Consider the following 27,771-nt stretch of genomic DNA (forward strand, 5'->3'; position numbering starts at 1 on the left):
ATGACAACACATTTAAAAATAAAATACTCCAACAACTCCCATATCCAATATTACCTTAACCCCAAATACCACCCCCCCCCCGAGTTGCCGGGCAACCACAACTCCCCATTCCATTTGGATTGTGATCCTGTTCACAAGCGTCAACTGATTTCACCCCCCCAGAAAACACTTTTTTTTTAACTCGTATAACAAAGTTCTCCCTTTTATTTCCCCTTCCTTCCTTCCCTTCTCTTTCCCTTCTTTAGTTCTTTACATATACATTGTTTTTACATCTTTATACATGCTTTATTGCCATTCCTCACTCTTATTACATCTCTTCATCTCCTCCTGTCCTGCAAATGTTCTGCAAATTCTTGTGCTTCCTCCGGATCCGAGAACAGTCTGTTTTGCTCCCCGGGAATAAATATTTTAAGCACAGCTGGATGTCTTGACATGAATTTATAACCTTTTTTCCATAGGATCGATTTTGCTGTATTAAACTCCTTCCTCTTCTTTAAGAGTTCAAAACTAATGTCTGGGTAAAAAAAATTTTTTTGACCCTTGTATTCCAATGGTTTATTGTCTTCTCTAATTTTATTCCTTGCCTGCTCCAGTATATTTTCTCTTGTCTTATATCTCAAAATTTTAATAAAGTGGATCTTGGTTTTTGATGTATCTGTGGTTTTGGAGCTAGTGTTCTGTGTGCCCTTTCTATTTCCATTTCTTCCTGCATTTCTGTCATTCCCAGGACCTTCGGGATCCATTCTTTTATAAATTCCTTCATATCTGTGCCTTCTTCATCTTCCTTCAGGCCCACTATTTTTATATTGTTTCGCCTACTATAATTTTCCAACATATCAATTTTATGAGCTAACAACTCTTGTGTCTCTTTAATTTTATGGTCACTTTCTTCCAATTTTTCTCTTAAGTCGTTTACAGCAGTTTCTCGTTCTTCCACATTTTCTACTCTTTTCGCTATTTCTGTCATGACTAGTTCTAATCTTTCCATTTTATCTTCTGTTCTTTTCATTTTTCTTTTAATTGCACTAAATTCTAATGACAACCATTCTTTTAATGCTCTCGTTCTTCAAAAAAAGCTTTATCTATATTCTGTCCATCTGTTTTACCTTCTATTTCTTTGTGAAGATCTTGGTCTTCTTCTGTGTCTGTACCTGTGTTTGTGTCATCTTCTCTTTGTATCTGTGTCTCTTCTGATTTTTCTGAGTTACTTGTCTCACTTTTTCGGGCCTCTTCTTGCTTGGCCTCTTATTGTTGGTCCTCTCCTTCTGAGCTGCTCTTCTGTCGGGCCTCCTGCTGCTGCTCCTCTTGCCGTTCACCCTGTCAACTTTCTTTCTCACCTGGTACTTCACTCCCTCTCCTGCCGCTTTCCTCATCTTCCAGCTGAGAACCCTGGTGTCGGGTGTCCCTCAGCTGGTTGCGCCGTGATTGCCCGCTCCTTGGCTGAGCCCCCCCTCCCTTCGGTGTTTTCCTTTACCTTGGATTGCGCAGTTGTGCACTTTTGTATGGCTCAGAGAGCCATTTTTGCAGTCCACTGGTCTGGGGATCGCGACTTCGCAAGGCCGACACCAACCTCCGAGATCGCGCATTCTTTGCCACCACAACTCCCTGTTCCTTCGTGCAGGTAAGGCCTTCTCCTTTCTTTTCTGGTGTCGTCTTTTTTTCCTGTTGTTTTTATTTTTTTCTTCTTGGGTGCCATCTTCTTTCTCTTCTCTGCAACTTTATCTTTTATTTCTTGTATTTTATATTTGTTGAACTTTGTCTTTCTTGACTTTTTTCTTCTTTTCTGGAGAGGGCTGGTTTTACCCGACCGGCCACTACTCCATCACGTGACTCCCCCCATTTGAGTTTGTTGTTGAGGAGTCTGATGGTGGAGGGGTTGCAGTTGTACCTGAACCTGAACCTGGTGGTCAGAGTCTTGTGAGACCAATACCTCTCCTGACGGCAGCAGTGAGAACGGAGCGTGTGCTGGGTGGTGTGAGCCCCTGATGATCGCTGCTGCTCTCCTACGGCAGCACAAATATGACTGTCTATCCCATCGTCACTAAGCCGATGAATGGTTGTGGCGCTGACAGAAGTTGCTGTGGGCACTGTATGTCGCAACCTCTGAGTTCCTATCATTTTAGGGCAGCACGATTAGCTTAACCAGCAATGGAGCTTGAATCTGGCACTGTCTGTGAGGAGTTTGTACGTTCTCCTCGTGTCTGCGTGGGTTTCCTCTGGGTGTTCTGGTTTCCTCCCACTGTTCAACTCGTACCAGGGTTGTAGAGTATTTGGGCGGCACGGACTCGTGGGCCGAAAGTGCTTGTTTCCGTGCAGTATGTCTAAATTTAAAATGTTAAAAATGTAAAATTTAAACATTTAAAACATCTGTGGTCAGCTCCGTATAGCTCATGTATATTGAATTTTTAAATTTAGACATACAGCACGGTTACAGGCCTTTTCAGCCCATAACCCCATGCCGCTCAATTACATCCAATTGTCCTACAATCACCAATAACCAGAGCCCCCACCCCACCCCTGGGGAAAATCCATGCAGACATGGGAAGACCGTTCAAATTCCTTACAGTCAGTGCGGGATTCAAACCCCTGGTTGCTGGCACTTGTAACAACATTGCACTAACTGCTACGCTAGCTAACCTTCGCACCCTAATTGGAGTGAAGCAATTAACATTGACTTCTCCATTAACCCCCTCCACCACCCTGCCTCTCTCTCTCTCTCTCTTTCCCTAACCTTCAGTCTCCTCCAGCTCCTCACCCACCCCTCCTTCCCTTCCCATCAGAGAGCTCCCCTCGGCCCCTATCACTTCTCTGTTTTTTCTTCCACCCTCTCACCTCTTGCCTGTTTAGCCTGTGTTCATCCTCCTTCCGCCTCTCCTCCACCCCCCCCCCCACCCCCCACCTAATAGCCTGAACGCACCTGAGATTCTCGGAAGCTAAGCAGGCTCGGGCCTGGTCAGTACTTGGAGGGGGAGACCGACCTGGAACACCAGGTGCTGTAGGTTTTGGTGAGGGACACTGGACAAAGTGGCGACTCTCTGTTTGCCTTATGGTAGATAAAAATGAAAGAATTTCATGTGTGTTACATTCTGAATGTAATATTACATGACAATAATGGAACCTTTACCTTTTATTTCAGTGACTGCTTGTACCTAATGTAGGGCCCCAGGCCTGAAACATCGCGCACCTTTTTACTTCCTATGGCTGCTACATGTTCTGCTTAGTTTCTCCAGCACATTTGTGCATTGCACTTGACCCCAGCAACCGCAAACTTTGTTTAACAGCATTTCTTTCCCCGCCCCAACATCTTCCCCAAAGCATCATCCTTGACCGTTAAAAAGAGGAATGATGGGGGTCCACTTCCTTTATTCCTGTCTCTGAACAATTGGGACGTATTTCATTTCCCTTCCCCTGAGCGGCATCTCAGAATTAGAATCAATTGGTCATGAACCTGTGTCATGAAATTCTTTGTTTATGGCAGCATTGCAGGTGAAAAAATTGCTATCAATTACATTTTTAAAAATAAATTAATTAATCCAAGAGAAGAGAAAAAGTGAGGTTGTCTATGGTTCATTGTCCATTCAGAAATCTGATGGCGGGGTTGGGGGAAGAAGGTGTTTTTACACTGTTGGGTGTTCGCCTTCAGACTCCTGTACCTCCTTCCTGATGGTAGGAGGCCTGGTCTGAGTGGTGAGGGTCCTTGAGGATAGAGGCTGCCTCATATAGATGTCCTTAATGGAGTGAAGACTGGTGCCCCATGATGGCGTTGGCCAATTTCACAACTCTCTGTAATATTTTTCAGTCCTGTGCATTGGCACCTCCATACTAGATAGTGATACAACCAGTCTGAATGCTCACTACACTACACCTGTAGAAATTTGCAGGAGTCCAGTGACAAGCCAAATCTCCGCAAATTCCTCACAAAGTATAGCCGGAGGAGTCACGTGATGGAGTAGTGGCCGGTCAGGGAATTCCAGCCCTCTCCCGAAAAGTTTAAAAAAAACACACAAAGCACAAAGGTACAAGATTAAAATTTATAATAAAGTAAAAATAAAGGTGAGAAGAAAATGGCAGCGAAGAGAGAAAAGTCGAAAACAACGGGAAGAAAAGAGGAAGAAAGAATGTCAGAAGAAGAAGGTGAAGGCCTTACCTGTCCGAAGAGGCCCGCCGCGGAGAGAGAAGCCCGCTCCCGCAGGTCAGTGGAAGTTCCGGGCTCGAGACTACAAAAATGGCTCGCAGAGCCGAGTAAAAGTGCGCAACCGCGCATGCAAAAGAACACACTGACGGGAGGGGGGAACAGCTGCGGAGTCGATCTCCACAGCTGAGAGAGACACCTGCAGCACAGCAGCAGGTGCAGAACACAGACAATAACGACAACAAGAAAGAAGAGGGTAAAAAGAAAACAAGGAAACAACAGATGGTCAATCCAGAGGAAGAAGAAGAAGAACAGAAAGAAGTGGAAGAAGAAGAGAAAGGCAAGACAATGGATGTATCTTTTTTTAAAGAATATATGGAATCAGTGAAAGAATGGCAATTACAAGAATTTAATGAGATAAAAAGAAGAATTAAGAATGCAGAAGAAAAAATGAATAAAATGGAAATGGCCACATCAGAGATAGGAAAAAGAGTGGAAAATATGGAAGAACGAGAAACAATTGTAGAAATGGAAGTAGAAGACTTAAAAGAGAAATTAGAAGAATCTAATAAAAAAGTTAAAGAGGCACAGGAGCTGTTAGCTCAGAAGATAGATATAATAGAAAACTATAATAGAAGAAATAATATAAAGATAGTGGGCCTTAAGGAAGATGAAGAAGGCAAGTATATGAGAGAATTTATAAAAGATTGGATCCCCAGGGTCTTAGGAAGACCAGAATTACAAGAAGAAATGGAAATAGAGAGGGCACATGGAACTTTAGCCCCAAAACCACAACCGCAGCAAAAACCAAGATCCATTTTAGTAAAATTCTTAAGATATACAACAAGAGAAAATATATTGGAGAAAGCAATGAAGAAAATAAGAGAAGACAAAAAGCCACTGGAATACAAAGGTCAAAAAATTTTTTTCTATCCAGACATAAGTTTTTAACTCCTGAAGAAGAGGAAGGAGTTCAATACAACAAAAATGATCTTATGGAAAAAAGGATATAAATTTATGTTAAAGTACCCAGCGGTACTTAAAATAGTTATTCCAGGGCAACAAAACAGACTATTCTCGGATCCAGAGGAAGCAAGGAAATTTGCAGAACAACTACAAAATAAGGAGAGAGATGAAGACATGTAATGAGAGTAAAAATGACCACGAACTATATGTATGTGTGTAAAGGGGTATATGTGTGTCTATATATAGTGTGCATACATGAATGTATCCGTATTTAGAGGAAAATATATAGAGTATACACAAGAATTAATAAGGGAGGGAAAGGGAATAGAGGGAATAAGGAGGGAATTAAAAGAGTGACCTTTGTTACATATGAAAATTGAAATCTTTTCAGGAGGGGGCTGGGTGGGGAGGAGTTACGGTCACTACAAAATCAGTTGACGTTTGCGAGTGAATTCGCAAATCCAAATGGAAGGGGAGATGTGGTTTTCTGACAAGGGATAAAGGGCAACTCAGGAGGGGGAGGGGAGAATGGGGTTAAAGAAGTTTTAAATAGGAGAATAAGGAAAATGTTTGATGTTTTAGAAATGTTGTCTTATAAAGTGTTCAAAACAAGAAAGCAGAAATGGATAAGAAGGAAAGGTGATGATGGAGAAACGGAAACGGAAGATAAACAAAGTATGAAATAGCTATGTTGAACTATATGACTTTAAATATTAACGGGATACATAACCAAATCAAAAGGAAGAAACTGCTAAATTTACTGAAAAAAGAAAAAATTGATATAGCATTCGTGCAAGAAACACATTTAACTGAATTGGAGCACAAGAAATTAAAGAGAGATTGGGTAGGACACGTAATAGCAGCGTCGTATAATTCAAAACCAACAGGAGTAGCTATATTAATTAGTAAAAATGTGCCAATTAAAATAGAAGAGTAAATAATAGATCCAGCAGGGAGATATGTAATGATAAAATGTCAGATATATTCAGAGTTTTGGAATCTACTCAATGTATATTCACCTAACGAAGAAGATCAAAAGTTTATGCAAGATATCTTTTTGAAGATAGCAGATACGCAAGGGAACATTTTAATAGGAGGGGATTTTAACTTGAATTTGGATTCAAATATGGACAAAACTGGGAAAAAATTAACAGAAAGAACAAAGTAACCAAATTTATAATTAAATCGATGGAAGAAATGCAACTTTTGGATATATGGAGGAAACAACACCCAAAGGAAAAGGAATATTCATATTACTCGGCTAGACATAAAACATACTCAAGAATAGACCTATTTTTGTTATCAGTTCGTATGCAAGATAGAGTAAAAAAAAAACAGAATATAAAGCTAGAATACTATCGGACCATTCACCCTTAATATTGACAGTAAAGTTAGAGGACATCCCTCCAAGAATGTATAGATGGAGATTAAACCCCATGTTACTTAAAAGGCAGGATTTTAGAGAATTTATTGAAAAACAAATTAAAATGTATTTTGAAATAAATACTGAATCAGTGAAAGATAAGTTTATACTATGGGATGCAATGAAAGCGTTCATTAGAGGGCAAATAATAAGTTATGTAACCAAGATGAAGAAGGCCTATAATAAGGAAACAGCAGTTGGAAAGGGAATTAGTAAATATAGAAAAAGAATTAGCAATGAAGGAAGATACAACTAAAAGAAGAGAATTGGCAGATAAAAAAGTAAAATATGAAACACTACAAACATATAAGGTGGAGAAGAGCATAATGAAGACAAAACAGAAATATTATGAACTAGGGGAAAAAATGCACAAAATTCTAGCATGGCAGCTTAAGACAGAACAAGCTAAGAAAATGGTATTGGCATCAAGGAAAGAAGACAAACAAATCACATATAATCCAACGGAAATCAAGCAAAACTTTAGAGAATTCTATGAACAATTATACCAAACTGAAAACGAAGGGAAAGAAGGGAAAATAGATGAATTTTTAACTAAAATTGAATTACCAAAATTACAATTAGAGGAACAAAATAAATTAACAGAACCATTTGAAATAGTAGAAATACAAGAGATAATAAAAAAAATTACCAAATAATAAAACACCAGGAGTGGATGGATTCCCAATAGAATTCTATAAAACATTTAAAGACTTATTAATTCCTCCCCTCCTGGAAGTAATCAACCAGATTGATAAAACACAAATCTTACCAGATTTGTGCAAAACAGCAATAATTACAGTAATACCAAAGACAGGGAAAGATCCACTCGCACCAGCGTCATATAGACCAATATCTTTACTTAACACAGATTATAAGATAATAGCTAAACTATTAGCAAACAGATTAGCAGAGTATGTACCGAAAATGGTAAATCTAGATCAAACTGGATTTATTAAAAAAAGACGTACAACAGACAATATTTGTAAATTTATTAACTTAATTCATGCAGTAGAAGGGAGTAAAGCGCCAACAGTAGCAGTTGCTTTAGAGGCAGAGAAGGCCTTTGACAGAGTAGAATGGAATTATTTATTCAAAGTATTGCAAAAATTCAGTTTACCAGAGAAGTATATTAATTGGATTAAAGCATTATATAAGGGGCCATTGGCGAAAGTGACAGTAAATGGATATATATCAAAACAATTTAACTTGGGCAGATCAACAAGGCAGGGATGCCCACTATCTCCTTTATTGTTCGCATTAGCCATAGAACCACTAGCAGAACTGATAAGAACAGAAAATAAAATAAAAGGGATAAAAATAAAAGAAGGAATATAAAATCAGTCTATTTGCAGATGACGTTATATACTTAGCAGAACCAGAAATAGGGGAAAAGATACCTGAACACATATTATATAAATGGGATGAAAAATTGGTACAACACAGAAGTTCTCCAGTATTACATCATCTACTCAATATCTGGAAAAAAATTCATGTAGAAAGGAATAAAACAAATTATCAATTACCAAAACTAATATTGACGCAAAATAAGTTACTCCCTTTTACAATAGATAACCTTTCCTTTAGAGAATGGGAGAAAAAAGGGATCAAAAGAATAGAAAATTGTTTTTCAGGAAATAGATTATTAACCTTTGAACAAATGAAAGATAAATACAATATAACTCAAGATACAGTGCTGGCATATTACCAATTGAGATCCTACTTGAAGGACAAATTAGGAAGCAGTCTGAGTTTACCAGAGGGAAGTAACTTTCAATATGTGATTACAGATACAATGATAATCAAAAGATTTATAACAAATATGTATATTAAACTGCAAGAAAAGGAGAATGAGGAAACAAATGGTAAAGCTAAACAAAAATGGGAACAAGATTTAAATATAAAGATAAAAAAGGAAACATGGGAGAAGTTATGTTCTGGAACAATGAGAAATACAATAAATATGAGGTTACGTATGATACAATATAACTGGATTCACTGACTATACATTACACCTCAAAAGTTAAATAAATGGGACCCAACAGTATCTGATAGATGTTTTCGATGTAAAAAAGAAATGGGAACAACAATTCATGCAATCTGGACATGTGAGAAAGTAGAAAAATTTTGGGAAGATCTAAACCAAATATTAAATAAAATTACAGAAAGCAATATACCAAAAAATCCAGAGATCTACCTCCTAAATAACATAAAAAACAAAGAATTTGGAATTGATTTGGATGGCGCACAAAAAAGATTTGTTAAGATAGCTTTAGCCGTAGCAAAAAAATGTATTATGTCAACTTGGAAATTGGAAGATAATTTGAAAATACAACAATGGTATATAGAAATGAATAAATGTATTCCATTAGAAAAAATAACATATAGTTTAAGAAATAATATTGAAATATTTGAACAAATATGGGAGCCTTACATGAAACACAATAGAGAAAGCCTACCGGGAACATTTACTACCTAAATTAACAAAAGGAGAAGGAAATGAAAAGAATTGACTCAGTGGAATTTCTTGTTTATTTTTATTTGACAACATTGTTTAACTGGTTCAATGTATCCTAGATTTTGTACTTTAAATGGACGGGGGGGGGGGGGGGGGAGGTAGAGAGGGTGGGATGGGAGGAGGGGGGGAGGAGAAAATGGCTCTGTATATATTTGAAAAAGAAAAAGTATGTATCATGGTTAATGTGGTTTATGGTGTGAAAAATAAAAAATAAAAAATAAAAAAAAACAAAGTATAGCCGCTGGCAGCTTTCTTCATGATTGTATCAACATGGAGGCCCCAGTGAGAATACAGCAATGGTACATAGTAATGAATAAATGTATTCCATTGGAAAAAATAACATATAATTTAAGAAATAACATCACAGTATTCGACCAAATTTGGGAACCGTACATGGAACACAACAGAGAAGTCCTACCACAGACTTCCACCACCTAAAATGACAGAAGGAGAAGAAAACGAAATGAACTGACCCAGTATGTAAAAGTAGATGACACAAATTTCTTGTTTATTTTCGTTGTGTGATGACATTGTTTAATGGGTTTAATGTATCATATGTGTTGAACGTTGAGTGGGTGTGAAGGAGGGAGGGAGGGGGGAAATGGGGAGAAAATACACTGTGTATATTCACGAGGGAAATGTTTGTGTGTATTTTAGTCAATATGGTTCATAGTGTGAAAAATAAAAAATAAAAAAAAACATGGCGGCCCCAGGATTAAACTTCGGAGATGTTGACACCCAGGGATTTGAAATTTTTACCCTTTCCACTGCTGACCCCTCAACGAGGACTGGTTCGTGTTCTGATTTTCCCCTTCCTGAAATCCACAATTTTCTTAGTTTTGCTAACATTGTTGTGACACCACTCGACGGGCTGATCTACCTCCCTCCTCTACACTTCCTCATGGCTGCCTGTAATTCTGCTGACAATCTATGGTCATGGGGACACAGTGGTTAAGTTAATTCTGCACCACTAGTTCGAATCCCACCGCAGTAGCTGTGATATTACATTCAAGCATTTAATTAATCTGCAATTTTAAAAGATCAGATAGCCTCATTAATAATCAACATTTAAACCAATGTGAGGGAAGGAAGTGTGGCCTACTCAGTTTCCAGCGTTCATCTCTTAAATACCTCCTCAGTTTGGGGGCACCTAGTGTTCCAACAGTGTGAATCTTTGTTCTTGTGTACATGATGATAAACTTCAATGTACAGATGCAACAGCACTGATTCCTAAGTAATTAAGGATGCAAAACCAGAACATAAAGGGAAAAGGGCAAAAAGTATAAATACAGTACAACTCCAATTATCCAAAATAGTCAGGACCAGGCCCATTTCAGATAAACGGTTTTTTCGGAGAACCGGTCAATTTTAAAAACAGCCCAGTAGCAACAGCAAATCACTTGTAACAGTGTTCAAACAACAGAGAAGGCTTTTTGAGCATTAAAATTATGTTTAATTCTCACCAAAAGAAATGCTGGCCACCGCCAATCACTGACATCTCCCCACCGAGGCCCCAACTCATGCCCAGGAGCCCAAGGTCCCCAGGTCAGTTTGGCTTCGAAAAAGTTTTGGATAACTGTATATGTGTGAAAAGGAAAAAGTGTGTATCATGGTTAATGCGATTTATGGTGTGAAAAATAAAAATTTTTTAAAAATTTTAAAAAAGTTTTGGATAAATGAGGATTTCGGATATCCTCGTTTATCCGAAAAATTTTAAGAAGGAATTTGGAGAATCCAACTTTGGAGATTCCGATTTTGGATAATTGGAGTTGGACTGTATTAGCATTTCTTCTTTGGCTTGGCTTCGCGGACGAAGATTTATGGAGGGGGTAAAAGTCCACGTCAGCTGCAGGCTTGTTTGTGGCTGACAAGTCCGATGTGGGACAGGCAGACACGGTTGCAGCGGCTGCAGGGGAAAAATGGTTGGTTGGGGTTGGGTGTTGGGTTTTTCCTCCTTTGCCTTTTGTCAGTGAGGTGGGCTCTGCGGTCTTCTTCAAAGGAGGTTGCTGCCCGCCAAACTGTGAGGCGCCAAGATGCACGGTTTGAGGCGATATCAGCCCACTGGCGGTGGTCAATGTGGCAGGCACCAAGAGATTTCTTTAGGCAGTCCTTGTACCTTTTCTTTGGTGCACCTCTGTCACGGTGGCCAGTGGAGAGCTCGCCATATAACACAATCTTGGGAAGATTGTGTTAGCATTTGGTTGTTGTGCAAACAGACAGGTCTTTGGTGGTATTGAAGTAGTGGTATAGAACCACTGCAGCATGGAAATATGGCCTTTGGCCCTTCTACTCTCTGGCAAATTATTATTCTGCTTAGTCCCACTGATCTGCACCCAGACTGTACCCCTCCCACCTATATACGTGTCCAAATTGTTCTTGTGTCAACAATGACTTCAACTTGCAGTTCCACACTCCACCACTCTCTGTGCCCTCACTCATGATCCTTTCTAACATCTCACCTTTCACCCTTAACCCATGTTCTTGTCTCACCCAACCTCAGTGGAAAAGCCTGCTGGCATTTAATCTATCTATACATACCGCCAGTGGGCTGATATTGCCTCAAACCGTGCATCTTGGCGCCTCACAGTTTGGCGGGCAGCAACCTCCTCTGAAGAAGACCGCAGAGCCCACCTCACTGACAAAAGGCAAAGGAGGAAAAACCCAACACCCAACCCCAACCAACCAATTTTCCCCTGCAGCCGCTGCAACCGTGTCTGCCTGTCCCGCATCGGACTTGTCAGCCACAAACAAGCCTGCAGCTGACGTGGACTTTTACCCCCTCCATAAATCTTCGTCCGCGAAGCCAAGCCAAAGAGAAGACATAATTTTGTAGAGCTCTCTCAAATCTCCCCACATTCTTTTCCTGGAAATAAAGTCCTAACCTGTTTAATCTTTTCCTGTGACTCTGTTCCTCAAGTCCCAGTGACATCCTTGTAAATCTCCTCTGTTTTCTTTCAATTTTATTGATATCTTTCTGTTGTTAGGCAACCAGAATTGCACACAATACAGTGGTTCCTCCCCCTCCCCTTTCCACGGTTTTGCTTTCTGCAGTTTCAGTTACCTGTAGTCAACTGCATTCCAAAACTGATCTGACTACCCTGCTCTTTCCCCTCAGCCCTGTATTGGTCCCAACTAATCCCAAAACCCTGTGGTCTCCCTACAGCCCTGTATCTGTCCCCACATTGATCCCACTGCCCCACTCTCTCCCCACAGCCCCATGTTGGTCCCCACACTGATCCCACTGCCCCGCTCTCTCTTCCCACAGCCTTGTCAGTCCCCACAGCCCCATGTCGGTCCCCACACTGATCCCTACTTTTAAATAAAAAGCTTACAAGTACACTACAGTATCCCATATAGCTTTGCTAAGTACCTGTATATAATATGGTGTTTGCACAACGTCCACGTCCCATAATGCCCAACATTATGGATGTTAAAGCGGTGCATACGTACGCAATACTTTGATTTAAGAAGGCCAACATACGACAAAGGACTTGCTGAAGTCCAGGTGGTCAGTATTCACCACCCTCCCTTCTTTTTTTTTAAATTTTTTATTTTTCACACCATAAATCACATTAACCATGGTACACACTTTTTCCTTTTCACACATATACAGTGCCATTTTCTCCCCCCCCTCCCTCCTCCCATCCCACCCTCCCTACCTCCCCTCTCCCGTCCATTTAAGGTATACAATCTAGGATACATTAAACCAATCAGACAATGTTGTCATTCAATAAAAATACACCAGAAATTCTACTGAGTCCATTCTTTTCATTTCCTTTTCCTTCCGTTAACTTAGGTAATGATTGTCCCCGGTAGGTTTTCGCTATTGTATTTAATGTAAGGCTCCCATATTTGTTCGAATATTTCAATATTATTTCTTAAACTATATGTTATTTTTTCTAATGGAATACATTTATTCATTTCTATATACCATTGTTGTATTTTCAAATTATCTTCCAATTTCCAGGTTGACATAATACATTTTTTTGCTACGGCTAAAGCTATCTTAACAAATCTTTTTTGTGCATCCTCCAAATCAATTCCAAATTCTTTATTTTTTATGTTACTTAGGAGGAAGATCTCTGGATTCTTTGGTATATTGTTTTCTGTTATTTTATTTAATATCTGATTTAGATCTTCCCAAAATTTTTTAACTTTCTCACATGTCCACATTGCATGAATTGTTGTTCCCATTTCTTTTTTACATCGAAAACATCTATCAGATACTGTTGGGTCCCATTTATTTAACTTTTGAGGTGTAATGTATAGCCTGTGTATCCAGTTATATTGTATCATACGTAACCTCGTATTTCTTGTATTTCTCATCGTTCCGGAGCATAACTTCTCCCATGTTTCCTTTTTTATCTTTATATTTAAATCTTGTTCCCATTTTTGTTTAGTTTTACCATTTGTTTCCTCATTCTCCTTTTCTTGCAGTTGAATATACATATTTGTTATAAATCTTTTGATTATCATTGTATCTGTAATCACATATTCAAGGTTACTTCCCTCTGGCAAACTCAAACTGCTTCCTAATTTATCCTTCAAGTAGGATCTCAATTGGTAATATGCCAGCGCTGTATCTGGAGTTATATTGTACTTATCTTTCATTTGTTCAAAGGATAAGAATCTATTTCCTGAAAAACAGTTTTCTATTCTTTTAATCCCTTTTTTTTCCCATTCTCTAAAGGAAAGGTTATCTATTGTAAAAGGGAGTAACTTGTTTTGCGTCAATATTAGTTTTGGTAATTGATAATTTGTTTTATTTCTTTCTACATGAATCTTCTTCCAAATATTGAGGAGATGATGTAATACTGGAGAACTTCTATGTTGTACCAATTTTTCATCCCATTTATATAATATGTGTTCAGGTATCTTTTCCCCTATTTTATCTAATTCTAATCTCGTCCAATCTGGCTTTTCCCTTGTTTGATAAAAATCTGATAGGTATCTTAATTGTGCGGCTCTATAATAATTTTTAAAGTTTGGCAGTTGTAAGCCTCCTTGTTTATACCATTCTGTTAATTTATCTAGTGCTATCCTCGGTTTCCCCCCTCTTCATTAAAATTTCCTTATTATTTTCTTTAACTCTTTGAAGAATTTCTCTGTCAGTTGTATTGGCAATGCCTGAAATAGGTATAATATCCTTGGAAAAATGTTCATTTTAATACAGTTTATCCTTCCTATTAGTGTTAGTGGTAAATCTTTCCCATGCTCTAAATCGTCCTGTAATTTTTTCATTAGTGGATAATTGTTTATTTGTACACCTAGGTATCTTATTGCTTGCATTTGCCATCTAAATGGTGATTCCTTCTTAAATTTTGAGAAATCCGCATTATTCATAGGCATTGCTTCACTTTTATTTACGTTTATCTTGTAACCCGACACTTCTCCATATTCCTTCAATTTCTTATATAATTCTTTTATTGGTAGTTCTGGTTCTGTTAAGTACACTATAACATCATCCGCAAATAAACTGATTTTATATTCCTTGTCTTTTATTTTTATTCCTTTTATATTATTATCTGTTCTTATCAATTCTCCCAGTGGTTCTATAGCTAACGCAAACAATAAAGGTGATAGTGGGCATCCCTGTCGTGTTGACCTGCTTAAGTTAAATTGTTTTGATACATGTCCATTTACTGTCACTTTCGCTAATGGTCCCTTATATAATGCTTTAATCCAATTAATATACTTCTCCGGTAAACTGAATTTTTGCAATACTTTGAACAAATAATTCCATTCTACTCTGTCAAAGGCCTTCTCTGCGTCTAAAGCAACTGCTACTGTTGGTGCTTTATTCCCTTCCACTGCATGAATTAAGTTAATAAATTTACAAATATTGTCTGTTGTGCGTCTTTTTTTGATAAATCCAGTTTGGTCTAGATTTACCATTTTCGGTACATACTCTGCTAATCTGTTTGCTAATAATTTAGCTATTATCTTATAATCTGTGTTAAGTAAAGATATTGGTCTATATGACGCTGGTGTGAGTGGATCTTTCCCTTGCTTTAGTATTACTGTAATTATTGCTGTTTTACATGAATCTGGTAAGCTTTGCGTTTTATCAATCTGGTTGATACTTCCAGGAGGGGCGGAATTAATAAGTCTTTAAATGTTTTATAGAATTCTATTGGGAATCCATCCTCTCCTGGTGTCTTATTATTTGGTAATTTTTTTATTATCTCTTGTATTTCTACTATTCCAAATGGCTCTGTTAATTTATTTTGTTCCTCTATTTGTAGTTTTGGTAGTTCAATTTTAGTTAGAAATTCATCTATTTTCCCTTCTTTCCCTTCGTTTTCAGTTTGGTATAATTGTTCATAGAATTCTCTAAAGTTTTCCTTAATTTCTTTTGGATTATATGTAATTTGTTTGTCTTTTTTCCTTGATGCCAATACCATTTTCTTAGCTTGTTCTGTCTTAAGCTGCCATGCTAGGATTTTGTGCGTTTTTTCACCTAGTTCATAATATTTCTGTTTTGTCTTCATTATATTTTTCTCCACCTTATATATTTGTAGTGTTTCATATTTTATTTTTTTATCCGCCAATTCTATTCTTTTAGTAATATCTTCCTTCATTACTAATTCTTTTTCTATATTTACTATTTCCCTTTCCAACTGCTCTGTTTCCTGATTATAGTCCTTCTTCATCTTGGTTACATAACTTATTATTTGCCCTCTAATGAATGCTTTCATTGCATCCCATAGTATAAACTTATCTTCCACTGATTCCGTATTTATTTCAAAATACATTTTAATTTGTTTTTCAATAAATTCTCTAAAATCCTGCCTTTTAAGTAACATGGGGTTTAATCTCCATCTATACATTCTTGGAGGGATGTCCTCTAACTTTACTGTCAATATTAAGGGTGAATGGTCCGATAGTATTCTAGCTTTATATTCTGTTTTTTTTTACTCTATCTTGCATACGAACTGATAACAAAAATAGGTCTATTCTTGAGTATGTTTTATGTCTAGCCGAGTAATATGAATATTCCTTTTCCTTTGGGTGTTGTTTCCTCCATATATCCAAAAGTTGCATTTCTTCCATCGATTTAATTATAAATTTGGTTACTTTGTTCTTTCTGTTAATTTTTTTCCCAGTTTTGTCCATATTTGAATCCATATTCAGGTTGAAATCCCCTCCTATTAATATGTTCCCTTGCGTATCTGCTATCTTCAAAAAGATATCTTGCATAAACTTTTGATCTTCTTCGTTAGGTGAATATACATTGAGTAGATTCCAAAACTCTGAATATATCTGACATTTTATCATTACATATCTCCCTGCTGGATCTATTATTTCCTCTTCTATTTTAAATGGCACATTTTTACTAATTAATATAGCTATTCCTCTTGCTTTTGAATTATACGACGCTGCTGTTACGTGTCCTACCCAATCTCTCTTTAATTTCTTGTGCTCCAATTCAGTTAAATGTGTTTCTTGCACAAATGCTATATCAATTTTTTCTTTTTTTCAGTAAACTTAGCAGTTTCTTCCTTTTAATTTGGTTTAATATTTAAAGTCATATAGTTCAACGTAGCCATTTTATACTTTGTTTATCTTCCCTTTCCGTTTCTCCATCATTACCTTTCCTTCTTATCCATTTCTGTTTTCTTGTTTTGAATCCTTTATAAGACAACATTGCTAAAACATCAAACATTTTCCTTATTCTCGTATTTAAAACTTCTTTAGCCCCAATCCCCCCTTCCCCTCCTGAGTTGTCCTTTATCCCTTGTCGGACAACCACATCTCCCCTCTCCATTTGGATTTGTGAATTCACTCGCAAGCGTCAGCTGATTTTGCAGTGACCGTAACACCCCCCCACCCAGCCCCCCCCAGAAAAGATTTCACTTTTCATATGTGACAAAGGTCACTCTTTTAATTCCCTCCTTATTCCCTCTATTCCTTTTCCTTCCCTTATTAATTCTTGTCTATACTATCTATATTTTCCTCTAAATACGGATACATTCATGTATGCACATTATACATATACACACATATACCTCTTTACCCACATACATATAAATCGTGGTCATTTTTACTCTTATTACGTCTTCATCTCTCTGTTTGTTTTGTAGTTGTTCTGCAAATTTCCTTGCTTCCTCTGGATCCGAGAATAGTTTTTTTTACATAAGATCGTTTTCGATGTTTTGAACTCCTTCCTCCTCTTCAGGAGTTCAAAACTTAAGTGTCTTTTTAGTTTGCAGTCTTTTGTACTCTCGTTACACGTCTTCATCTTTCAGTCTATTTTGTAATTGTTCTGCAAATTTTTGTGCTTCCTCTGGATCCGAGAATAGTCCGTTTTGTTGTCCTGGAATAAATATTTTCAATACCGCTGGATGCTTTAGTATAAATTTATACCCTTTCTTCCATAAAATCGCCTTTGCTGTGTTGAACTCCTTTCTCTTCTTCAGGAGTTCAAAACTTATATCTGGATAAATGAAGATTTTTTGCCCTTTGTACTCCAGTGGCTTATTGTCCTCTCTTACTTTTTCCATTGTTTTCTCCAGTACCTTTTCTCTTGTAGTATATCAGGAATTTTACTAAAACAGATCTTGGCTTTTGTTGTGATTGTGGTTTAAAGGCCAATGCTCTATGTGCCCTTTCTATTTCCATTTCTTGCTGTAGTTCTGGACATCCTAGGATCCTAGGGATCCAATCTTTTATAAACTCTCTCATATTCTTGCCTTCTTCATCTTCCTTAAGGCCCACTATCTTTATGTTATTTCTTCTGTTATAATTTTCCATTATATCTATTTTCTGAGCTAACAGTTCTTGTGTCTCTTTAACTTTTTTATTAGATTCCTCTAATTTCTTTTTTAAGTCCTCTACCTCCATTTCTACTGCTGCTTCTCGTTCTTGCACCTTGTCCATTCTTTTTCCCATTTCTGATAAGGTCATATCTATTTTATTCATTTTCTCTTCTGTGTTGTTTATTCTTCTTCTTAAATCATTAAATTCTTGTGATTGCCATTCTTTAAATGACTCCATGTATTCTTTAATAAGAGAAAGTATATCCTTTATCTTGCCTTTCCCTTCTTCTTCTATTTCACTGTACTCTTCCTCTTCCTCTTCTTCTTCCTCTGGGTTGGCCATCTGTTGTTTCTTTGTTGCCCTTTTCTTCTCTTCTTTCTTGTTTTCGTTGTCTTCTGTGTTCTCCTCTTGCTGCAGGTGTTCTGCAGCTGTCGTTGCCGGCTGTGGAGATCGACTCCCCAGCTGGTCACCCCTCCCGTCGGTGTGTTTTTTTTCATGCGCGGTTGCGCACTTTTACTCGGCTCAGCGAGCCATTTTTGTAGTCCATATTCTACCGACCTGAGGGAGCTTGTTTCTCTCTCCACCGCGGGCCTCTTCAAACAGGTAAGGCCTTTTCCTTCATCTTCCGTTGTCTTCTCTTCCTCTCTTCTTACCGTTGGTTTCGACTTCTTTTTTCGTCGCCATCTTCTTTCCACCTTTATATTCACTTTACTTTGATTTTTATTTTTATGCCTTTGTGTTTTGCTTTGTTTTTTCTGACTTTTCTGGAGAGGGCTGGAGTTCACCGTCCGGCCACTATTCCATCACGTGACTCCCCCCCACCCTCCCTTCTTTGCCGACTTTCCTTACCTCGTGTAGAGGGTTCAGAGGAACTATGAAAGCAACACAATTCTCTGAGGGATATGAAATGTTGTGTACTATTCAAGATTGTTTTACTTTCAAGTCATAATCCTATTTGATATTACATAAAATTGCCTTTAGTCCTCCATAAGGCGGACAAAGTTTCACTATCTTCATATCCGTGGTTTCATCTCCAGCGCTCCCACAGACTTCAGTCCAAACCATCGGTATCCTGAGCTCCAGATCCAAACCTCAGACACGATCAGGAAGCCTTCAACGCCCTCTCCTATCCCAGTTCTGATACCTGGTGCCCCTTCGGTCATTCCCATCAGTCCTCAGCAGACTACAACCTGCTGTGAGTCCTTTGACCGCAGTCGCCTGCAGCCGACGTGGGTTCCCTGCCTCGAATCCCCACCCCGCCCCCTGTGTTTTCTCCAGCTGTAGAGCCCCTCACTGGTCCACCTCTGAGGTCACCATCCCATGGGGGTCATCTCCCCATGACTGGTGCCATTTTAAGCCTGTACGAATCCGTTGATAGTTGGACTGGGCGGTAGAACTCTGTGGAGTTGCTCTATGTATATGCTCCACATACTCTCTATCTTCACCCTCTTCCCTGGTGGTCTATCCCTCTACCTTTCACACCTCTTAGACCTCCTAACTTCTTTTCCCACCCCCCACCCCCCCCCACAACCTTCCTCTTCATATCTTTTTAAACTTGTTTCTGGACTCATCGGTCCCACCCTGAAACATTTGACTTGTGGAGTCCTTCCACCTTCTCGCTGTCATCTTCAGCTTCCCAATGGTAACCAGGCTCGACTTGCAACCGAGGCACTCGTGGATCCCAAGAGGACGATAACATATCACTAAAAGATGGGCCATGGCTCGCTGGATCAAACCCTTCGCTGCTTTGCAGGGACTGCGGCCAGGTGGTCAGAAACGTGCATGGGGAACACTGAGTGCAGACGAGCGTGTCACGGTGGATGGCAGAGTCCTTCCAACTGATGTGCTTTCCTTTTGTAGCTGGCGATGCGGTGGCCATTCGGATCAAAAGGGGAATCCTGGAGCAGACCGGCGCCTCCCCAGATGTTCTGGAGAGCGACACCATGGACCATTACCGCACCTTCCAGATGTTGGAGCGCCTGCTGCACAGCCCTCCAAAACTGATCAACCAGCTCCTTTTCCAGACGCCCCCGTCAATGCAGTCCATGTTGATCGAAAAGTAAGTTCCGAGAATCCCGAATGTCACGGAAATTCAGCCTTTAAAAGTAGTTGGGATCTCTGGAATGAGGTGAACAGTCAGAGCGTAACACAGAAGTCTGCAGACACTGTGATTAATTTAGACCAGTGGTTCTCAACCTTTTTTTCCAATCACATGCCACCTTAAATATTCCCTGTGCCTTAGGTGCTCTGTGATTAGTAAAGGATTACTTAAGGTGGGATGTGGGTGCAAAGAAAAAGTTTGAAAACCACTGTTTTAATCATCCCTCATTGACTCGTTATGTGCCCAGGGTTTCAGAACTCCCAGAGGAAATGGACAATTTTTCTCAAGCAAAATATTTCAGTAATAATTGGGTCTAGAGCAGTGATTCTCAACCTCCCATCCCACCGTAAGCAACCCCTTACTAATCACAGAGCACCGATGGCATAGGGATTACTTAAAGTGGGATGTGAGTGGAAAGAAAAAGGATGAGAATCACTGATTTAGACATGCAGCACGATGACAGGCCATTCTGGCCCATGAGTACGTGCTGCTCAATTTACACCCAATTAACCCACAACCCCCGGGACTATTTGAATGGCAATAGATTGGGAGATGGAGATGGGGAAGTGCAGAGAGACCTAGGGGTTCTTGTGCACCAGTCACTGAAGGCGAGCATGCAGGTACAGCAGGCGGTTAAAAAGGCAAATGGTATGTTGGCCTTCAAATCAAGAGGGTTTGAGTATAGGAATAAGGATACCTTACTGCAGCTGTACAGAGCCTTGGTGAGACCACACCTGGAGTATTGTGTGCAGTTTTGGTCGCCTTATCTGAGGAAGGATGTTCTTGCAATGGAGGGAGTGCAGAGGCGATTCACCAGGCTGATACCTGGAATGACAGGAATAACTTATGAGGAAAGATTGCGCAAATTGGGATTGTACTTGCTGGAGTTTAGAAGATTGAGAGGGGATCTCATAGAGACATATTAAATTCTGGCAGGACTGGACAGAATGGATGCGGAAGAGATGTTTCCAACGGTGGGGGAGTCCAGAACCCGGGGCCATGGTTCGAGAATAATAGGCAAACCATTTAGAACCAAGATGAGGAGGAATTTCTTTACCCAGAGGGTGGTGAATCTGTGGAATTCATTGCCACAGAGAGCAGTAGAGGCAGGTTTATTGAATATATTTAAGAGAGAATTAGATCTATTTCTTCAGTATAAGGGAATTAGGGGTTACGGAGAGAAGGCGGGGACGGGATACTGAACTTTAAGATCAGCCATGATCTCATTGAATGGCGGAACAGGCTCGAAGGGCCGAATGACCTACTCCTGTTCCTTTCTTCTATGTTCCGAAGGGTGGGATTAAGCTGGAAAAACCCACGCAGACATGGGGAGAACGTACAAACTCCTTACAGACAGCGTGGGATTCGGACCCTGGTCCCGATCACTGGTGCTATAAAGGTGTTGTACCAACCATGATGTGATTGTAGTTTTTAAAAAAAAACACACAGAAATGCTGGAGGAGCTCAGCTGGTCTCACAGTGTCCGCAGGAGGTAAAGATATATTACTGACGTTTCGGGACTGAGCCCTTCTGCAAGTAATAGGCAAAGAACAAGCAAAAAAAACCCAAGGAGGTCTCAGAATACAGATGGCAGCAGCAAGAGCATGTCCTGGGTGACAATGATGCTAAATAATTGCTGCTGCTCCGACGGCAGCGTTTATTTTATTCTGTGTTCGACCACATCTGAGCTATCCCTTGTGAATTGGTTAAATCAGATCGATGAACTGATCCTCTGTCCCCTCCAACAGATACTACACCTTTGACGAGCCTTTTGTGCGAGAAGTCCTGGGGAAGAAATTGTCAAAAGGTACCAAAAAGGACCTGGATGACGTCAGTGCCAAGACTGGCATTACCCTGAAGAGCTGCCGGAGACAGGTAAGCAGTAGATGGTGCACACACACCCAACTGCCTTCCATCGATTGGATTTAATCTTATAATTTTAATTTAATCTGGTGATACAGCATGGAGGCAGGCCCTTCTGGCCCAAATACACCCCATGTGACCAGTTAACTTGCTCACCCCATACGTCTTTTGAATGTGGGAGACACTGGGGAGAAGGTGCAAACTCCTGACAGACAGAGCCGGATTCAAGCCCGGGTCGGTGTCTCTGTAATAAGACCATAAGATAATAGGAGCAGAAGCAGACCGTCCGGCCCATCGAGCCTGCCTCTGCCATTCCATCGCGAGCTTATCCATTCTCCCATCAGTCCCTCTCCCCATGCCTTGGCTATTCAGGAGCCTTCATTCCTGCATAAACCTCAATTATGTTTTAAATATTTCCAGATTGTTATTCCTTCCACACAATACAAAATCTATTTAGTTGCTTAGTGGTTGAAGGTGGCGGAGGATCTCAGTTTCCTTGTCAATGTGAAGAGTAAGATCTGCGGAACCTGGTTAGGCCATGCCCTACTGTGCATGGTGCCAGGCACTCTAGTATTTGAACATAGAACACTGCAGCTCAGCACAGGCCCTTCGGCCCCTGATGTGCCTATCAAAAAAAGTGAAATCCTCCCTACCTAATAACCCTCTATTTTTCTTTCATGCCCAAGAGACATTTTGCATGCCCAAGAGATTCTTAAATATCCCTAATGTTTCATCCTCCACCACCACCCATGGCAAGACATTCTAGGCACCCACAACTCTGTTTTTAAAAAAAAATGCACCCCTGATGTCTCCCCTTTCCTTCCCTCACTTCGTAGAGATTCCCACTGGTGTTTACTACTCCCGCCCTGGGGGGGTGGGGGCTGTCTACCTTAGCTTTGCCTCTCAGAATCTTGTAGAAATAAAGTCTACTCCCATCCTTTGCTCCAAAGAGAAAAGTCTCCAGCTCTGCTAACCTCGCCTCGCGTGACTTTATTTTCCAATCCTGGTAAATGTCCTCTCTGTAGCTTCCACATCCTTCCTGTAATGATGCGATCAGAACTGAGCACAATATTCCAAATCTCACCAGAGATTTGCAGAGTTGCGACACGACCTCTTGACTCTTGGAACTCAATCCCCCGACTAACGAAACCCAGCATCACATTGGCCTCCTTAACTGTCCTATCAACCTGAAGGGATTGAATTTTAAAATTTTTCTTTAAATTTTTAGTGATGGAGCATGTTAAAAGGTCATAGACAGGGTAGGGAGCTGATTCACTGGAAAGATAGAGTTCCTTTCATTATCCCTGTAAAAATACAGGACGTAATATTACACAAAATTGCCTTCTGCCTGCTGTAATGCAGACAAGGAGTCACATTAGTATTGCCCGCACCCCTTACAGTATGAGAAAAAGAGAAGCCAAATAGAGTTCCTTTCGGAGTCGCTGAGTGTCTGTGGATTCGCCTCCAACTCTCTGCAACCTTTGCAGTTGTACAGACTCCTGTCCAAACTGTTGGCAGCCCGAGCTCTGGACACGATCAGGAAGGCGGGAATATGTGGATTCCCTTATGGAGGGAAAAATTATGAAACATTATTACATACAGGTTGAAACTCTTTAATCCGGCAAAGGTAGAACAAAGCGTCAAATGGGACGCAATACCATGGGGTGGCGTGGTTAGCATAACGATTAGCGAGTATCTTTCCAGCGCCAGCAATCGGGACGTCAGTACAAACTCCTGACAGACAGTGCGGGACCTGAACCCCGGTCCCAATTATAGCAGATTCAACCCACTGTTCGGGACCGAGATTCGAGTCCGTAAGGAGTCTGTACTAACACGCGGCAGGTTCAAAACGTGCCGGACTATGGGAATGGCCTGATCACAGAGTGCTGGATGATGGTTCCTGTGCTCTGATGAAACTCAGCTCCATTTATCTGCAAAATTCCCCATTTCCCTTAATTCCCCATTTCCCTTAATTCCCCCACTATGCAAAAAATCCATCTGCGTCTTAAATTAACGAGGCAGCCTCTACTGTTTCCTTGGTCAGAGAATTCCACAGATTCACTACTCTGGAGGGGGGGAGGCTGGGGGGAGACTGTTCCTCCTCATCTCCATCCTGAATTCCGAGGCTATGTCCCCGGTTGTTCGTCTTTGCCACGGGAAACTGGCATCAGGAGCTGGATTAATAGTGAAGAGACGGAGGACATAGAAATCTGCAGCATGGAACAAGCCCTTTGGCCCACAGAGATGTGCCGACCTAATAACCGACTCTTATCAACTGCCTAGAATGTCCCAACTGCACAACCCTTCACTCTTCCATGTGCCTCCCACCCTTCAAGATGTACAAGGGTTGTAGGTTAATTTGAGTGTCATGGGCTTATGAGGCAGAAGGGCCTGATACCATGCTCTGTTTACAACTAATTTTTATGTAGGCTGCACTAACCATGCCACCCCAATTTAAATTTAAAATTCACCTGCCTCCATGCACTGTGTGAAGAACTTGCCTCTTGCATCCCTTTACTATACCTAATCCCAAGCACCTTAAATCTATGCTCCCCCTCCCCTCCCCCAGCCATTTCAGCCCTGAGTTTAAAAAAAAGCCTCCAGCTGACAACACTATCAAAGCCTCTCATCATCTTGTACACCTCCATCAGGTCACCCCACCCCCCCCTCTTCTTGTGGCCGCCGTCGGTCGTGGTTGACCATGGGTACCACACCTTTGGTAGTCACTGTGGAGTGGCCTCTCCAGGACACAAGCCAGGGCAGAGTTGATAGGAGATCCACCTGTTGCCCATACAATGGAAACCCCACCCACACGTTAATGACAGGAATGGCGAAAGTCGATACAGTTTGGTGGCAGCAGGATCCACAGGGGTTGCCGTACAGCGGTCAGCCGCCTTCAGGACTCTGGATTTTTCTTCTGGGTTTACTCCCAAAGCCTTTCCCGCGAGCAGCGGAGGTTTTAAGTCGGAGATTTCCCCTCTCCTTGATGTAGTTATTGAGCCCCATCTGGCCAGAGCAACTCATTTCAAGGCGCCTTTGTCCCTTCTCCTGTCAGTGAGAACAACTCTGCCGGGCATAAAATGATGCCAGGGGTTGGACTCGGTTGTCAGAGGCTGTTTGGGTCGCACGCCACGAAGAACATTTGAGTAGCAGTGGGAGCTCGTCCCCATTACCATCCTTTAGCATTAGAGCCTTGCCCCCTCACTCCAAGGCTAAAAGACTAGGTTCCCTCAATCTATCTTCATAAGGCATGCTCTCCTTGTGAATCTCCTCTGGAGTGAGGTGACCAGAACTGAACATAATTCCAAGTGGGGTTTAATCAAGTCCTTGTGTTGCTGCAGCATTACCTCACTACTCTTGAACTCGATCCCACGGTTAATGAAGGCCAACCCATCGTACACCTTCTCAACCTGGGCAGAAGCTTCAAGTGTCCCCAACGTCTCTCAGTTCGTCCACTCTGCTCAGAGTTCTCCCATTAACACTGTACTCTGCCTTCATATTTGATCTACCATAAAGAACCACTTTTACACCTTTCAGGGTTAAACTCCATCTGCCACTTCTCAGCCCAGCTCTGCATTCAGATTTATTGTCGGAGCATGTGCATGACATCACATACAACCCTGAGATTCTTCTTCCTGTGGGCAAGGCAGAATTACCACTTGTCAAGGGAAAAAAAAACATGTAAACAAATAAAGAAAAGTAAACAAACTGTGCAACAGGGGTGGTCCGGTGTATAAGAGTAAAGAGTTGTTGATGAGACTCTATGGGACACTGGTGAGATCTCATTTGGAGAACTGTGTGCAGTTTTAGGCCCCCTATCTTAGAAAGGATGTGATGTTGTTGGAGAGGGTGCAGAGGAGATTTACTAGGATGATTCCCGGAATGTAGGGACTAGTGTACGAGGAGCATTTAGCAGCTCTTGGGTTGTATTCATTGGAGTCTAGGAGAATGAGAGGAGATCTCATAGAGGCATTTTGTATTTTGAAAGGTTTAAATAGGGTGGATGCGGGTAAGATGTTTCCCTTGGTGAGTGAATCGAGGACAAGGGGTCATAGTCTGAAAATTAGAGGTTATCCATATAAAACAGAGATTAGGAAGAACTTCTTTAGCCACTGGAAGTATTTAAACAAGAAATAGTCAAGTATCTCATCAGTGAGGGCATCAAGGGATATGAGGAAAAGGCCGGAAATTGGAACTAGTGTAGAGCAGCTTAGTGTAGATTTACGGAACAGACTGGATGGGCCAAGTGGCCTGCTTTTGTTCCTTTGCCTTGTGATCTCGGCCTAGTGGTTAGCGCATGACCTTTACAGTGCCAGTGATCAGGACCGGGGTTTGAATCCCGCGCTGTCTGCACGGAGTTTGTACGTTCTTTCCGTGTCTGTGTGGGTTTCCCCTGGGATCTTCGGTTTCTTCCCACCGTACAAAAGTGCATCTGGGGTGTAATTGGGTGGCACAGGCTCATGGGCCAAAATGGTCTGTTTCTGGCTGTATGCCTAAATTTAAAAAAAAATAGAAATGGGGGGGGAAAAAAATCAATAAAGTGCAAAAGTAAGAGTTCTTAAATGAGTCCCTTTTTAGACTGTAGATATGTAACAGCATATAATCAACAAAATTTGCCGTTACACGGGCAGTCTAAAAAGGACAGTGCAGGGATTTTTCATCAATTCCTGCACTGCAATTTACCCTGCAGGACCCCTGCTACATTTTCGGGGGAAGCATGCAGTCTAAATCGCAGCGCAAAACTCGGTGAGTAATTATGTTCATTTATGTTGAATTTTTCCGACATTGCTGTCTTTAAAAAAAAAATAGTTTGTCGTTGCATACTCTGATGGCAGAGGGGCAGCAGCTGTTCCTGAACCTGATAGTGTGAGCTTTGTGGCACCGATACCTCCTTTCCCGATGGCTGCAGCGAGAACTGAGCGTGTCTTGGGTAGTGTGGATCCTATCAATGTCCCTCTTGTCAGCCCATCCCTGAATATCCCACAATGCAAGAGTGTGTGCGAGGAGAGTGGGTTTATTTCCTCTCCAGCTCATTGACTGCTCATTGTCCAACTCCTTGCAGTTTGATAACTTCAAGAGGGTGTTCAAAGTGGTGGAAGAGATGAAAGGGCCTCTGGTGGAGAACATCCAGCAGAACTTCCTCCTGTCAGACCAGCTGGCTGGGTAAGTTTTGCTCCTTCGCACCTTCCAGCCTCCTCCTGACACTTCCCACCAGATGTCGGTGAGACCAGGTTTGCATCGTTGTGCACGGTTACTGTTCAGGAAAGGATAAGAAAGACAAAGGGTGGCAGTGATGATTTTTTTAAATTTTTTTAATTTTTCACACTATAAACCATATTGATCAAGATACATACATTTTCCTTCTTAAATATATACAGTGATGTTTTCTCCCCCTTCCCTCCTCCCCTCCCTCCCTCCCTCACCTCCCCTCCCATTTTTTAAAGTTCAGAATATAAGATACATTAAACCCGTCAAACAATGTTGTCACTCAATAAAAATAAACAAGAAATTCCACTGAGTCAGTTCTTTTCATTCTCTTCTCCTTCTGTCATTTTAGGTGGTAGATGTCCACTGTGAAGGGTTTTCTCTATTGTATTTCATGTATGGCTCCCATATTTGTTCAAATATTTCAATATTATTTCTTACACTATATGTTATTTTTTCTAATGGTATGCATTTATTCATTTCTATATACCATTGTTGTATTCTCAAGTTATCTTCTAATTTCCAGCTTGACATAATACATTTTTTTGCTACAGCTAGGGCTATCATCACAAATCTTTTTTGTGCATCATCCAAATCAAGTCCAAATTCTTTGTTTTTTATATTACTTAGGAGGAAGATCTCTGGGTTTTTTGGTATATTGCTTTTTGTGATTTTATTTAGTATCTGGTTTAGATCTTCCCAAAATTTTTTCACTTTCTCACATGTCCAAATTGCATGAACTGTTGTTCCCGTTTCCTTTTTACAGCAAAAAGATCTGTCTGATACTGTTGGGTCCCATTTATTTA

General features: G+C 40.6%; 1 protein-coding gene across 2 annotated transcripts in view; it reads left to right on the top strand.

The window, feature by feature from the left end:
• The window catches only part of fibpa (fibroblast growth factor (acidic) intracellular binding protein a), a 57,873-nt gene that overhangs the window by 15,531 nt on the left and 14,571 nt on the right, over window positions 1–27,771 (top strand). For both annotated transcript variants that reach the window (XM_069893921.1, XM_069893922.1), the window contains exons 2-4: window positions 19,657–19,855; window positions 21,646–21,772; window positions 26,823–26,923. In XM_069893921.1, the coding sequence (XP_069750022.1) occupies window positions 19,657–19,855; window positions 21,646–21,772; window positions 26,823–26,923 (427 nt within the window). The remainder of the gene's footprint in view (window positions 1–19,656; window positions 19,856–21,645; window positions 21,773–26,822; window positions 26,924–27,771) is intronic.

The sequence above is a fragment of the Narcine bancroftii genome, chromosome 8 (genome assembly GCF_036971445.1).
Source record: "Narcine bancroftii isolate sNarBan1 chromosome 8, sNarBan1.hap1, whole genome shotgun sequence".
In the NCBI taxonomy this organism is placed as follows: domain Eukaryota; kingdom Metazoa; phylum Chordata; class Chondrichthyes; order Torpediniformes; family Narcinidae; genus Narcine; species Narcine bancroftii.